Source organism: Aristolochia californica, unplaced genomic scaffold, assembly GCF_029961685.1.
Source record: "Aristolochia californica isolate CCGP_79_NKW_82.1479 unplaced genomic scaffold, dmAriCali1.0.hap1 SCAF_1, whole genome shotgun sequence".
NCBI classification, from domain to species: domain Eukaryota; kingdom Viridiplantae; phylum Streptophyta; class Magnoliopsida; order Piperales; family Aristolochiaceae; genus Aristolochia; species Aristolochia californica.
Genome location: NW_027181770.1, coordinates 53,826,421 through 53,842,795, shown reverse-complemented (window position 1 = coordinate 53,842,795; position 16,375 = coordinate 53,826,421). Strand labels below are relative to the sequence as shown.

Here is a 16,375-nt window from a genome sequence, read left to right as displayed (position 1 = left end):
TCTCAATTCTTGGATTTGTTGAAGGAAATTGGTATGACAACATGTAGTCCAATTAATACTCCAATGGAAGAAAATCTGAAATTGGGAACACATTTAGGTCAAGTCCCTGCTAACAAGGAACGTTATCAGAGACTAGTCGAGAGATTAATGTATCTTGCACATACGAGACCAGATTTAGCTTATGTACTAAGTGTGGTTAGTCAATTTATGCACTCTTCAAGTGAAGAACATATGAATGTAGTCAACCATATCTTGCGCTACTTGAAATCAACTCCAAGGAAAGGAATTTTATTTAAAAAGGGAGGTGACTTGAAAATTGAAGGATATACCGATGTCGATTGGGTTGGGTCAATAGAAGATCGCCGATCTACATCTGGCTACTTTACATTTGTAGGTGGAAATTTGGTCACTTAGAGAAGTAAGAAACAATAGGTGGTGGCCAGATCATCAGCTGAAGCCGAATACAGGGGAATGACCAAGGCAATATGTGAATTATTATGGATCAAGAATATGATACAAGAACTACACATTGAACAGACAAGTCATATGAAATTATACTGTGATAATAAGACAACATGTGATATTACCCACAACCCAGTCCAACATGATATAACTAAACACGCTGAGGTTGATAAACACTTTATCAAGGAAAAGCTAGAAGCAACAATCATTGAAGTCCCTCAAGTTCGGTCTCAAGATCAGCTTGCCGATGTGTTGACCAAGGTAATGTCTTATCGAGCTTTTAACAATTGTCTCGACAAGTTGGGCATAAGTGATATCTATGCACCAACTTGAGGGGCAGTGTTGAAATTTCTTCCCTTATACGTAAGAAATATATTCTTTCCTTCTTCTAAATATCATGTAATCCCTGTAATCGTGTAATCTTTGTAATCACTCTTAAACTTTCCATGTGTAGATTATTACAATATGTAAAATGGCTATTTAAGCTAGACGTTGTGAATAGCAATACAAAAAAAAATTGAAATCTTATTTTGACTGATAGAAATTCCACTTAGGAATGTTATATTCTAGTTGGAGACAATCTTGTTACATGGAAGAGTAAGAAACTGAATATGGTTGCACGATCCAGTGCAGAAGCAGAATATAGAGACATGGCACAAGCGGTAAGCGAGTTCATTTGGATTAAATCTCTTCTAGCAGAATTGGGATTCAATAAAGGAGGACCGATGGAACTCCACTGTGATAATCAAGTTGCAATGCACGTTGCCTCCAACCTAATTTTTCATGAGAGAACTAAGATTATCGAGGTAGATTATCACTTTAAGCTACATGCGGGTATTATAAGTCTTAAACTTGTCTCGTCTCATAGACAACTTGTTTATATATTCATAAATCAGTTAACTCCAAGGTTCTCTACAGTGCATGCACCAAGTTGGGGATATATGATGTCTTTTGATCACCAATTTGAGGAGAAGTATTAGAAGATATAGGCAAGTTTGGGTGCCATTGATGTAATTATCTTATGATCTTTGTCCCTTATTCAGTCCTTCTAGGTGAAGGGTACACTTGTAATTTTTGTATGATTGACATCTATAAATAAAGCTTAAGGGGGAGGATTAAGACAAGTCCACAATCCTATTCTCCTCTCCCTTTTGTCATTGACGTGCCTCCATCTCTCCCCTCTTCTCCAAGATGTGATCATCTTCTTCATTCTTCATCTTCCTTCTCTCCTCCGTCAAAGATCATAATGTCTGAAATCCTAAAATCCAACACATTGGTTTTTTTTTAATTTTAATGAATTCAACTCCAAAGTGCAAAGGTAATTTGTGAGTGAATGTAGCAACTTGAGTTGAGGTGGTGAACCATTATAAACATATATGTTCATTATGGTGCTTGAGTTTATTTGCATTAGACTTTAATTTAAATCAATTTTCAAATAGAATTCCATATCAAAATTGGAGATCACACATAGTCCACGAAAAAGAATTTAAAATTTTCATTAGGATAACAAACCTATTCAACCCCTACCCACAATCTATGTTTGTGCCTCTGAGGACATAAAAAGTGGTATCATAGTAAGTGTATTCAAAATTTTGTGTACCAAAAATTAGATGCAAGTCCTAGGACAACAATCCACCAATACTTCTCCTCATTTTTAAAATTTTGAGATTGTGTCTGCTCATGACGAGATTATGGTTTTAGAGGGCTATGACCTTTTTGCACCTCCTTTGGTTGATTGACATATTACCAACTACGGGAACATAGGACGTAAATTTTCATACAACCAAAGAGCTTTGACTTATGGGAATCCAACACTAGAGTTTAACATGAACTATGTTAACTTCGTTTGTGCGTGTGTTTTGATTATTTTAGTTTGATGGAGATAGATTTACCACATTCTTTTAGGTAGGATAATATTTTTTCATTCATCATATTGTCTTGACCTAATTAGCTTCATATAGAAATTTATTAATTCTCTCATCATATTGCACATCCTGATTGAATTTTTAAAGAGGCCTTTAGTCTAGAATATCTATGTGGGAAAAGTTGTTCTTGATCTATTAAACTTACCAATGATTTCCCCTATAGAGGATTTCTAAATGCATCTAGATTTGTAATTGTGTAATTACATGAGATGAAAAATGCATTTTCCTAATAACATTCAATTTTAGAACTACTTGTCAACATATATTACACCTTATATAATTCTTCTTTGTTCTATTACAAACAAATGATACATGTATGTAGTTAATTGAAAATTTTCCAAGTTAAGAGATGGAGCTAATGGACTTTTTGGTTGTTCTTGGCTTCCCAAGTTTTTCTTTCCCAGTCTTCCACTCGCTTGGTTGACTCTGCTCTTTCCTTCAGAAATGATTGAAGATTTTGAGGATCGAACGGAGGAGGTAAGCTGCAAGGACTTGAGTCTATGGAAAATTTCTCCAAGGACTCCAACATGTATGTATTCTCTAATCCTCCTGCAAAGCAAGCCATGGACTCTGAACAAACTTCTATTGCTTTTGGAGGGATTGTAGGTTTGTAAGTCAAGAGCTTTGCATATTCATTTAACACATGAAACATGTAATCAAATACATAATCCATCTTTAGTTCTTCTTGCACAAAGCTACTTGCCGTCGTCCCAATACTCTGAGCCTGATAGATCCAAAGAAAAAACTTTATAATTTGAACAAATCAAGTGGATGAGGATTAAGCATTTTCTAGAATTAAATATTTGAAGTGAAAGATGCTATTTTCAATACAAACATTGGTTACCTGTTGTTTATGGGTATTGCCCCAATCAACTGCCAGTTTGATAGATTTGCACAGGTGGTCATTCTCTACAGGCCAGTAATGGTGAATGGGTACCAAAGCTCTATTGAAAAAATCATGGTATCGAGTCTTCCCCATCAAAGTCATGGAATTGCAGGCCAGAATATATTTCTGACTTACTGACCAAGCTCTTCCTTCCATGTATATCTTATATCTGTATCAGCTTTGTGAAATGTTAGACATTTGCTTCTACGAAAATGATTTTTTGGTTCTCATGTAAACTTCTTGAAGAAAAGAAACTAACATCTACCTGTAATTGCATTGGTTTGCTAGATCAGATTGCTTAAATCCTTGATGACTTGCAGCAATCCAGTCCTACAAATGGAATTTATTTTCATTAAAATCTTAAATGCATGACAAAGCTTACCACTTTTCATTTTTTTTTTTTTTTTTTTCACGTAGACAACAAAAACTTCAGGAAATATAAGAACCTGTGCGAAAACTCGGGCATTCCAATCTTTATTCTTGGAAACGTTGCATTTGAGAAGGTCCATCCGATTTGAAGAGGTGGAAGGGTTCCCTTTCCAGAAGGCAAAAGGTTCTCTTTCCACCCATTTTATGTTCTTATTTCCCTCTTCCAACTCCTTTTGTAGAAGTACCCATGGCTTGATATGAATCTCGGGCCTGATAATATAAGCACATCGTTTGGTAACACGTAAACTTCATCAATAGGTCATGGGTGAGTAAATATTCTTCTAGTTTTTTTAAGAAAGACTGATAAAGAAAAAAAAAAAGGGTGGAACACTATTACCAGCCCCAAAAGGACCAATCGGGGAAGACGATATCCAAACTCTCATCATCTCCGCAATATCGAAACAGTGGAGGTGCTTCCACTTTATCCCCGTCCTTTTCCAAATAGTCCCGTGCCTTCACCTCCGGGAGGTCGCCGCAGTTAAACATCAAGTCCAAGTCAGGAACTTGCCCAGGATACCGACGGAGAAGCTGAAGAATCCCCCATTGAGTGAAAACATCTCTTGTTTGAAACGATCTCCTGTATGTCTCTATATAAGCCCTTCCTAATGCAACAAACTAATAGAGAGTTAAAAATGATGTTTTTTCGATGATTAGCTAATACTGTTACTTGTGTTAAATCTTCAAATCGTACCTTTCACAATCACTAAACGGAAATCGGCCTTTGGCTTCCCACTTTCAACTCTCTCTCTTGAGATGCCTGCTGCCTTCCATGGCCGCAGATCTTCATGGATCCAACGGAAGTAACTAGGGCAGGTAGCAGTTTTAGGATGGTCCCTGGTTGTGGATGAGTTGGAAAGACGATGGGCAGGACATGCTTTGGTCTGATTGACGGTTGAGCAAGTGAAAGGAATTTCAGTCCTATTTGTGGGATTTATGAGACGTTTGTAGGGTTTGTTGGACTGTTCATTGGGTGAAGGTTTTGATGATTTGAAGATACTTCCGGTGCCTCTAAATGACTGAAAAGGCAACAACAACAAGAGTTAATTGGTTAGTGATTCTATATTTTGCACATATGGGGACATGATAGTAAATAAAGAATCATCTCATAAAGATAATATTAATGTAATTAGTTTAAGTTTTAGGGGTATTTTTGTTATTAATCTAAAAATTAAGCCGAGGGTTAGGACACAAATCCATAATCTCTTTATTCCTTCTGTTTTTTTTCCAACATGTTGTCTCCCTTTTTCTCGACGAGCTAAATCATATGGAGTCCTAAGAATCGTAACTATGGTTTCTATTTAGAATTCCAAAATTTTAACTTTAAATTTCAATTCACCCTCTTGTGAAACTAAAACTACCTGAGCTAACACACCTGTTGGTTGAAAAATACCTAAGCCTTCGGTCTCACCATTAGATGCAATAATAGAATTGCAGTAGTAATCAAGATTTAAAAATGGCAAGAAACTGAAACATTACAAACCAGGAGGTTTGTGTCTCCCGCCTGCGCATGAAGAATTTCTTTTTGATTTCACTGCTAAACTACCTTCGATGAATCCTTTCTCGAGAGCTGGTCATGTATGCTTAACCGACCAGAGACTTTGACGCTGTGAGTAGGAAACAACAGCTCAACAGGAAACATAAAAAAGCAAACTCAGAAATTGATTCGGAAAGAAAAGGCTCGGTAGGAAGCTGCTACTGAAAGAACATGGCCGACGTCGGTGGTAAAGCCTCAACTTGGGTAGAACATGACAAGAAGGAAGATACAAGAGCATCGAAGCAATGTCTGCTGCAATATTTTAACCTCAAAGAAAAGTTGAAAGTCCTGGGTAAAAGACGAAGATAGATTACCGGAAGCTTGGACGTCAAAGGTAATTACTCCACGATGTAATGGCAGCTCCTCTAACACCAGCACAGGCCAGGTTTAATTACCGAGACAACAGTAGGGGCTTCTCATGCCTTTATATCCTCCCTCTCCTGTCCAAGTCTTCCTACCTTTCAACTACCAGCCAACCTACTTATCAAATCCACCTTTCAAATGGTAGAACCGAAACCACTGAGAGGTTTAGTACACGTGGAAAGTGAATTACATAGTGAAATTGAAAATGAATTACCTAGTAAAAGTGAATTATTTCTTTAATTAAATAAATGAAAATAAACTCAGACTATTTATTTAATTAAATATATAAAAATAAAATGATAAAAAATCCTTACTTTTATAATATCCAAATTATTACTCTTAAAAATATCTAAATTCTCACTCTTAAAATAGTTATTAAATATAATATTAAAAATAAAAAATTATAAAAAATAAAAAAGGGTATTTTATTATATTAAATTACTTTAATAGATTTAACTTTTATCCTATATAGTTTTATTTGACTAAACTAAAATAAATTTTAACTTGTTTCAAAATTAATAAATAATTTAAAGAATTTTTTATTATTTTTAGTTAAATATATAAAATAATACTTAATTTTATAATGTCCAAATACTTAATCAAATTTTTAATATTTAATATCTAAATTCTCACTCTTAAATTAGAAATTAAATATAATATTAAAATCATTAATTTATATAAAGAAAAAAGAGGGTATTTTATTATATAAAATTACTTTGATTGATTTAATTATTATAACATAATATTTTTTAACTATTATTTTAATAAAATAAGATAAATTTCAACTTTTTTAAATTAATAAATAATTTAAATAAAATAAAATTATTTTTTAATTAATTAAATTTATAAACTAAAATACTTTAATTAATTTACAAGAGTAAGAGAGAGAGAGAGAGAGTGAAAATTAATAAAAAAAATATTTAAATTTTAAAAATAATTTTGCATAATACAATTGCATTTAGTATATTTTTAAAAAAAATTATTTTATTTGATCAACTAATAATTTATGACATCTAAGACTTGAATAATTTGCTACTTATAATAAAATTAGACGGATAAGGAAGCTGGGAAAATGGTAAAATGTCAAATACAGACAGATAAGATCACGATGCGTTGAAACTATGAATTGACGGAAGCACTGAGTATTTAATTTTTAAGATTAAAATGAGGATTATGTTTAAGAGTTTTGGAGGAACTCCAGATCAGACAAGAAACGAATACTAATCTAATCTAAAATCTCAGATTGGCCAAAGTATACTTACTGTGTCAACCCAACGAGCAGAAAAGAAGGCTCCGATCAGAAGAGTAGCAAAAAACGCCGCCACCGTCGTCTTCGACGCCCAGATGTTGCGAGCTGAATTCACGTACTCTTTCATGACTACCAAACCCAGATAGACTAGTAAGAAGACAATTCGAAGATTAAATTCTTTAGATCTCTCTAAAAACGTTTAACACCAAGAACTAAAATTTTTCTTCAATCAGTATTCTTTCGGAAAAATCTCAGAACTAAAAAACCATTACTGGATGACGAATCCAAGAGAAAACTCTAGCATGTCTAAATAACAAAGAGAAGTGCACTTAGATATCCAAAAAACCAATCAAAGATCAAAGTTCCAGTAATTGAAGTCTCGCAGAGAAACTTTAACAGTTGATCAATCCTTGGTAAAAAGATAGGAATATCCATTCGCGGGAAACGGAGAAAAAATCAACGTGGGTAAAAACGAGACACGAGAGGAGCCTCTCTGATTTACCGGCTAGCTGCTCTCTTCAAGAAAAAACTTGAAAGAAATAAAAAGTCAGGTTTCTCTTCAGCTTGATCGTCTCTGAACAGATAAATCCCAGATACACACACACCAACTTCGTAAAACCAGAGACGTGGACTTTGTGGAGCTCAGTCTTCCCCGGAACCATACGCTTCCATGCTCATCTTTCAGCTTTCATCCAGCAGAAAATTTATAGCTTCAATTCGGTCAAGGCCGATCAAATAACAACATCGGAAGAGACTAACCAGAGTAGTGCTTCAAACGAACTTTCTCCTTGTAATTTCGCGGTGGCCGTTGGATCTCCTCTGTTTCGAACTTTTGACGCTTCAGTCATTGGCTGATTAGTCTTTCGTGTTGGAAACGTCTCGGGGTCAACGTCCCTCTTCGCCCAAAATATTTTCCTGCCTTGATTGCGCGTGGAAACCAACACCTGTCATTCTAGTCATTATTTGGAAAAATAACTCATCATAGATTGATTATGTCAAATTTTACAGTTTGTAGATCAAAGATGTCAAATTTATGAATTATAGACTTTATGACAAAAATACCCCTGATTTTGGTTTGACATATAGGGAGGGTTAATCTAAAAACTAGAATGAATTACTCCCGCATTACTTAGAGAGATTAAGTTGTTAGTGTAGAATGAATTCCACTTCTTTTGAATCACATTAGGTAATTGAATCAGGCAAAAATCAGGGAAAGTTGATTCAGACCTTTTTTGCACCCTTTTCTGAGTTATTTGATACGCTAATGTCAAACTAGGGATTTCCCTCCAAGAATCAATAACTCAGAATCGTAATTTGCTCGAATTTTGTATTCACGTCCATCGTCCTACTAATGTTGAAAAGTCTCTGCAGTGAAGTGTGAATCTTCTGGGTCTTCGTTTCCCCACCTACTTGCTTCCACAAGCGGAGTACAGGTTGACTACCGCCTAGTCGGGCACTCAGAGAGAAAGAATACATATGGAGCTCGATAAAATTTTCTTCCCTATTTCTTTTCTTTTTCTCTACGAATTTCACGTTTTTATAGAAAAATCCTGTAACCGATAGAAATCTCTCCACTTCTATTTTACTCCTTAAGATTATGACATTCCAACATTTTTTTTCTCTTTTCTTTTCTCTTTAGGATTATGTCCAATGAAAAATATGTTTCTTTTGTTTAATTTTCTCTGCTGCCCAAACACAATCCAATTTTTTTTCAAAATATCAAAGATGTCTTACGGTATCTTCGTCCATCATGTATTTTACGAACGGTTGGTGAAGAGGATTTTTACACCTACCAGTCACTGTAGTGATATTGGCTCAAGCAAGTTCTCCATTGCTTGTTTACAAGATAGTGAGCTCGTAGATGGCGATGCAGAGAGAAGTAGACAATAACAAAATATTTGATTATTTTTCCAGTTTGGGTTTTTAGGCAAAATCTCATTGTTAATGGATTGTTGAAAATTGGGTTTAAAATTTATCCTAAATGATTAATTAAATTAAGAATTCATTTTTAACAAAAAAAATTAAATTTTTTTATTCTTTTTATTTTGCAGGACAAATTTTTCCATGGCCCCACTGAGTTTTTTTTACTTCATTTGAATAACTTGGAGTAGGAGCTCACTACAGTAAAATAAATAAATAAATTATTATTAATTAATAATACGTAAAAATATATATTATGTTATTGATAAAATAATATATTTATTTATTTATTATATTTATTTTTTTATTACTGTATTAAATTAGTGAGTTTTAATGTTAAAATATATCTTATGTTATTAAAAAATAATATATTTATTTATTATATTCGCTTATGTTATTTTTTACTTTTATTTATTTATTTTTAATAATTTATTCTAGTCACACGTAATTATTGTATTAATTTATAATAAACTATAATCATTAAGTAATATAATATAGTTTTTCATTCATTAGGATATTAATATATTTTAATACTACACGTTAAATCACTTATAAGTGTCGTAACCATGTGTATTTTGGTTAATTATCTATTTAGGTATATGTTTTATTTAAATATATTATAAAAGGTTACTCATTCTCTTGTTTATATCATATTTTTCATTTGGGGGCATTAACACTGGAATCTGTTTTCCAGTGCACTTGAACTCGTTTACACTTACACCCAAGGATGAGTTAAAGTTGAATCAATTCATTTAAGATAAATTGAATTCTTCACTTCATTTCAAGTTCATTGTGGACTAACCCAACTTTCTCCTCTACAATTGAATATTATGTAATGCACTACTATGATACTATGTTAAGCATTAAAAAAACAACCTATGTTAGACTGTAATAGAATACCATGTTACCTACGCCAATAATCATATGTTATCATATTAGTTGCGGGTCACAAGAGTATGATATGTTCTAGTTTGGCATTGTCTTAAACATAGTCGGTTGCATAAAGTAGAATTATAAACAATAAAGAAAATGATGTTTGTTACTCATATTTTAGCTAGACACTGAATTAGTAGTAACAACAAAGTAGTAACACTTGAGTCATTTTGTATTCACTTTGGACTTAAAAGAATAGCTTTCATTCTTTGCATTCAAGGTCACGTCTATTATTCTACACATAAGTCCCTAATATACAATGTTTGCACATGAGCCAATGACTCCTAATGGTCTTCCCTAGCAAACCCACATTTTTAAATGAGGTGAAACTTGATGAAGTTGACAAATGACATATTAAAAATGACTAAGTCACGTTCCTTTAGTTAATTAAGCTATGATTCAATTACCCATGCAACGTCCATATTGTTATAAACCTCTCAACGAATAGATAGAGGTCAACTCTTCAAGGAAATGTGAAGTGCAATCCAATTGCTTATATACACGACATGAATACTTGCATGAATTAATGCCTACAAACCTCTATCAAATCATACAAAATACCAATTATCCTTATCATAATCTTACCAGCTAATAGAGTCTTTAGTAGGTGGAAATATCATAAAATTAGACTAAAAAGATAAATATATTATGGGTCTTAGATATTGTTATACAAAACCCAAACTCAATAGGCTAGTTTTGTCCTTGTTCCAAGATGAAGGTCAACATGTGAAAAACTCGAACCAAGTGGTGGAGCTGGTTACACGCAATGGTGGAAATTACCTTGCACGAATGGACAAAATGGAGAGGGGTGACGACGGCCTCTCGTCTCTTTCTACATTGGTAGGTGAGAGCTCTAGCTACCTCTAATATTGACTTGCAGGGTGGGTAGGAGATTCTTCCCCACCATTGTTTAGAACTTTAGAGGGAAGGACGACACAACCTCTCTTCTCCTATATTTGAATTCAGTATTATGTTCTCCAAGATGGTTAAGAGTCGTGAGTTGGGGACCTTTTGGATGCAAGGCATGTAAGGAAGACTAGGAAGCATGAGACTCGATGTGCTTTCCGGAAGAAAAAGAGGGAGCACTCAATAGATTTTTGGGGGTTGGATGAAGATAGGGAAGTGGGAGAGAAGACATGGCTAGCATGCCTAAAAAACTTTTGGAAAGAGTGATTCACGTGGGGGGAGTTGAAGGAGAATAGGACTCTTCTAGAGTTTGGGACGAAAGAAGTTTAGAGAGGAGGTTGCTAACATCCTAACTAAACTAGGTTTTCTAACCTAAGGAGGATGAGGGTGGAGAGTCCTAGTGAACTAGAACTCATGGTCTGATGGATGGTGGACTAGTGACTTTGTGATATACCTAAGTTAGTCGGACTGTAGGTTAGGTAAAACGGCTCCGCTAGAAAGTGGGATATGGTTCTCATGGGTAAGAAATAGAACGTAGTTCCACATATGAGGATGGGTTAAGGGTATCTAAAGTGGAGAGTAGTGTTGAGGGCTTGTCTCTTTCCTAGTGGCCGTTTTCCATGGATGAGCATTTGAGCTTGTGAGACTAGATACGCCGGATAGATACCCTTTGGTCCTTAGTCCACCTTCTAGATTCATTGAACCTCAACACCTATTGAGAGAGTTGTTGGCCCAAGTGGCTTCTCAAGAGGGTGTGAATTGACACTTATAATTTTAAAAGTTTTATGGTGTGGAATAATAAATCATGAAAACATGCAAAATAAAGAGTAAAAATTTAGAAACCACAAGAATTGACACCAATTGTTTTTTATTTGATGTTCCCCTATTGGTATTCGCCACCCAAGAACCCGTGCTTGAGAAATTTCACTAATCTAGCTATATTAGTTGGAATTTATATAAAACAAATTTCAACTCTCTTTTAAGGCACATGTATGCTCAAATACACAATTTACAAATCAATATCCCCTAGAGATTAGCTAGATAGATGAATCTATCTCAAATAAAAAATACAAAAGAAAGGTAAAAACTTACACCCTTATCAATTGGAGAGAAGCCTTCTCCTTTGAGAGCTCCAAGCCTCCAGTATTTGTAATACAACGAAGAATATTAGAGTTTGACTAAGATGTATGCAATGGAGATGGTATAAGAAAAGATAAAGGAATTTTCTAGAGTTTTGGTTATTTTTTTTCTCAAAAATGCACTTTAGGAAGTTTTCCAAGGAATTAAGAGTAAATGTTTGTGGATATACCAGTAAAGGCTCATTACCTTCTCAATAAGAGGTTCAATGAGTTATTTATAAGTTTCCCGTGCCAAACTAGCGTTTTTTTTTGTTCGTTTGTGAAAAGTTGAGTTCACGTTGATCGATTAGTGTGGATGATCAATCAATCGTGTGTAACTACTATTTTTCTATTAGAATATGACATATTGATAGATGGTAAGATCGATCAATATTTTCCCTTTGGGTCTAACATTTTAAGTTGATCGATCAAAGTACATAGTATAATCAATTAATTAGAATTCCCTCTAGCTATGTATTGCAAGTATGATTGAGCAATGACCTTACTACGATCGATCATACTTTATGTCCCTAAAAAGCAAAGTTTTGTATGATATCTCTCTCTTAGAGGTTGATCGATCAATCAACAAGAATTTTTTTTGCCTGGACAAGATTGATCGATTAGTCCAAATGGTTTGATCAATCATGTTTTATAGCACAAATTGGTCATGTTCTGGATGATCGATCAATCAATCTTAGTTGATTGTTTTATATTTTTTTCTTGTGCACTTCTGGTTGATCGATCATTGGTAGACTTTGATAAATCATTCCAGTGCTAGTTCATCTTATAGACTTTTAAAGTATGATAATTAATGATCCTAAGTGATTCTAACATGAATGAAATATATGTATGTATTTGTGAAAACATGCTTGAATGCAAAATATGTCATAAGGCTCCAAATTTGTATTGTACCTCAAGTTTTAGAAAGAGTGGACTGCTCTCTTACATAGATAGAGTTTTTGACATTTCCTTGTGACACCTTAAACTCTGAGTGTGCTTCTTCAAGAGTTCTTGACATTCCATGAGGCTTGAGGTCTTTTAGAAGCTTGTGTCGATTCAATGTTTAGACCATGAAATATGTCTATTGAAGAAAAAGTATCTGAAATATTAGATGCAATTGTTAGCTCAATTAAGTTTTGTTATCACCAAAATCAAGAAGAGAGTCAACGCTCAACAACAATCTCCTCCTTTTGATGATGACAAAATCTAATATTGAAAAATTAAAAATTAGAACATCCCTAAGGTTAGGGCTATGTAAAATGTGCAAGTATGGGAAATGGCTTCTCCTTAAATCTATGCATATATGTTTTCACATTTTAAGTTTCAATTTGTGATTTTTAGTGTGTTGAATGAGTCATTTCTTTTTCTCTCCATCTTTTTTGTCATACTCCAAAAAATATAGAAAAACACACATGAGTAGCAAAATGTGGCTCAAAGGCCATTTCATATATATGATTTTAAATTTACAAACAATTTATACAAATGCTCAAATGTAAATACAAGTACACTAAGCATATGTAATTACACAAGGGAGTAAAAAAAAGTGAGGTCGAAAGGCAACTAGAAAGCTAGGATAGTGGTGTGGATCGACTAAGGAGAGTCCCGAACCTAGTCTCGATCCTCTACTGACTCACTTTGATCTATATCTAGCCGGTCTTCAGTTGTTTTTGCATAGCAAGAATGGCTGCATGAGTGGCCCGAACATCACCTACAATGTTCTCCAATGATCTCAACTGGTCTATAGAGGTCTATAGAGGAAGCTACTTCAGTCATCCTTCTCCTCTTTGCAAACTCGAATTGGTCAGCTTGAGGGTTTAGGTTCATCTCATCCCCAAAGTCAACAACTTAATGTTAGGAATTAGATGCCCTAATTACAAACTAACGAGAGTAATAATAATAATTGTGGAAGAAGGAAAAAAAACACGAAGAACACAAAACAAGATTTATACAGGTTTGCCTCAAGGTGAGATTACGTTTTATCTTTTGCCACTACAATAATGCACTATGTAGATGAAATAGTTTACAAGAGAGATCACACACACTTACAGGTTTTTCTCCAACCTCTTTCTAGTTGCAACTCCAGCTCCGTCTCAGTGATGATGATCGTCAAGGTGATAAAAAACTAACAACGGCGCCCCCATATATGAAGAGAAAATTGGTCAATCCTCGCTAAAGGATAAGTTGTGAATTAGGCTGCACAACCTATCACTTACTTTTTTACCCATTGACCTTGCCACTTGGCGAAGCAAAATTGTCCAACCTTGGTCTCACCAATAGATATTTTCCTCGTCATGTTTATACTCACCTCATCGGTGAGTAGGGGTGGCATCGAGTCGAGTCGAGCCCAAACTTGCCTATGTTCGAGCCGAGCCTAATTTAAATATTTCGAACTCGAGCTCGAGTCGAGCCTAGCCTCGAGCCTAAAATTGTTATCGAGCTCGAGACCAATAATTTTAACCGAGTTCGAGCCGAGCTCGAGCTTCAACATTCATTTAAAACTATTCAAAAAATACATGTCAAATAAATTGTATATAAAATTCTACATACATTGTACATAAAATTGGGCATGACCTCTACTTAAAATTGAGCATAAGGGTAACATCGAATCCAATTGAGTTTGAACATTTCTATGTTCGAGCCGAGTTTGATTTAAAGATTTAGAACTCGAGCTCGAGCCGACCTAACCTCGAGCCTAAAATTGTAATTGAGCTCGAGCCCAATAATTTTAACCGAGTTCGAAGTTAACCTACATTTAATACTCTACATAAAATATATGTCAAATAAATTATCAATAAAATTATGGATACATTTAAAAAAAAAAGAATGATAGGGGAGGTTTGGGATTGAATCTCGATAATGGATTAGAACCCACCAATATTAAATTTTTTTACCCCAAATGTTGTCTATCTTATTTTGTAATTTTTTAATCTGGCCATAAATTTACTATGGCCTCCTTAGTGCTCCTGATTGAAATTTTATATTCTAGGAAAAACTAAAAATGTTTTTCTTAAGATACACATTTCCAAAAAAAACCTTTAAATAAAATCTTATTACTATTAGAGACTTACTAGAAAATTACAAGAAATATTTTAAATTTTTCTTAGGAAAGTTAAATGGACCTTTGATTGCCTCTTCTAGGGAAATAAATAAAAATTAATAATCAATCTAATATATTACTATACTTATCGATAAATTTTTAATCAAATAAAATGTCAAACACAAAATTGCATTTAAAATTGCCTCTTGTTAAAAGTATTATAGCATCAACTGTCAAATACTTATACAAAATTTTTCTATACGGTTTTCTAGCCATCTTGGCATGAAAATCTTACTTAGAAAATTATATGATTTTTTAATAAGAATTTATAATTAGAAATTTTTTTCAAAAAACATGAGGCACTAATGGTCCCTATATTTCTACTAAAAATATTTTTTCAACATTTATTGAAAAAACCACTAATAGTCTCTAGAAACGTATTTTTACTCAAATGTCTTTTCAATTTCTTCAAGAGCCATGAGACACTAATAAAACCAGAGCCCAGCGAGAGTTACCTAAGTTGGGAGAAATAATTCCCCCCCCCCCTCCCCCGCTCCCGCTCCCGCGACTCGCCCATTAACGAGCCGACTCGCGAGCTTTTGAGTTGAACCTTGATTCGGTCGAGCTCGGCTCGTTAACACAAACGAGCCGTATCTGGATCTCGAACTCGGTTTGAGATCCAAGTATACCGAATCGAACCAAGTCAAGCCCGAGCCGGCTCGGTTTGAAGCCACCCCTATCGGTGAGGTCAACCTTGCAATGGTGTAGAATGGGCATAATCTGTTGAGCAAATAGGAGACCGTCCACTTGTGAGCTAGTAGCAATATCCATCAATCTTCTAACCATAAATTATCTAAAGTTCAATCTGACCTTTTGAGTGATGACCCACATCCAAAAGATGTCAGCTGTAGTCAGTCAGGAAAAATTCCCCTTTAGTGGGTTGAGGACATGGGTGACTATCTCCATGATGACTCTTTGCGCCATGGTAAGGTCTTTGATCTTCACCTCGTATGAACTCTCGACAATCTACCCAAAAACCAACTTAATGGCATCTTGAATATTTTGTGGGAGGTCGCCGTATAGGATGACCGTTAGCAGTTTTGCGCTGCTTTCCAAGTTGACAAGTATCATCAGGTCTCTCTCTTACAAAATTTTGATTTGGTAGTCCTCTCACTAGATTCTTTGCTAATTTTTTCAAGGAATCTATTCCTATATGTTCTAGTCTCGTATACCATAACCAAGATTCATCAATTTTTGCACCCAAACAAATGACACTAGTTGAGGGTAAATCAACTATGTTAACAACATGGAGGTTCATATTTCGATGTCCATTTAGAAATAGTTCATCATTCTCTTCTTTAATAAGTATTTGTCGTTGTGCCTCTTTATTAGTATCCACAATAGCTACCACATTTGAAGTATGTAAGAAGTAAAGACACCCTCTCTCATGGCCTTCACCAATCACCTACATCTTAATATCCTGAAATACACAAAAAGATGAAAAAAAAGTAACAAAGCAATCGAGTCTTTTTGTTAATTGACTGATAGACATAAGACTAAGAGGAAATTGTGGTACAAATAATACATAAGTGAGTGAGAGGGAGGATGACAAA

The 16,375-nt window shown here is 34.5% G+C and overlaps 1 protein-coding gene across 1 annotated transcript; it reads right to left on the bottom strand.

Moving 5' to 3' along the window:
* Positions 1-2,742: 2,742 nt before the first annotated feature.
* LOC137948859 (uncharacterized) lies at positions 2,743-8,324 on the bottom strand. Its single transcript, XM_068795046.1, has 14 exons — positions 8,184-8,324; positions 8,076-8,120; positions 7,592-7,792; positions 7,458-7,533; positions 6,862-6,995; positions 5,706-5,730; positions 5,448-5,601; positions 5,246-5,306; positions 4,394-4,718; positions 4,040-4,304; positions 3,720-3,912; positions 3,539-3,603; positions 3,232-3,442; positions 2,743-3,111 (listed from the first exon to the last, which is right to left on the bottom strand). The coding sequence occupies exons 1-14, from the start codon at positions 8,322-8,324 to the stop codon at positions 2,743-2,745; spliced, it is 2,265 nt and encodes a 754-aa protein (XP_068651147.1).
* Positions 8,325-16,375: the final 8,051 nt, after the last annotated feature.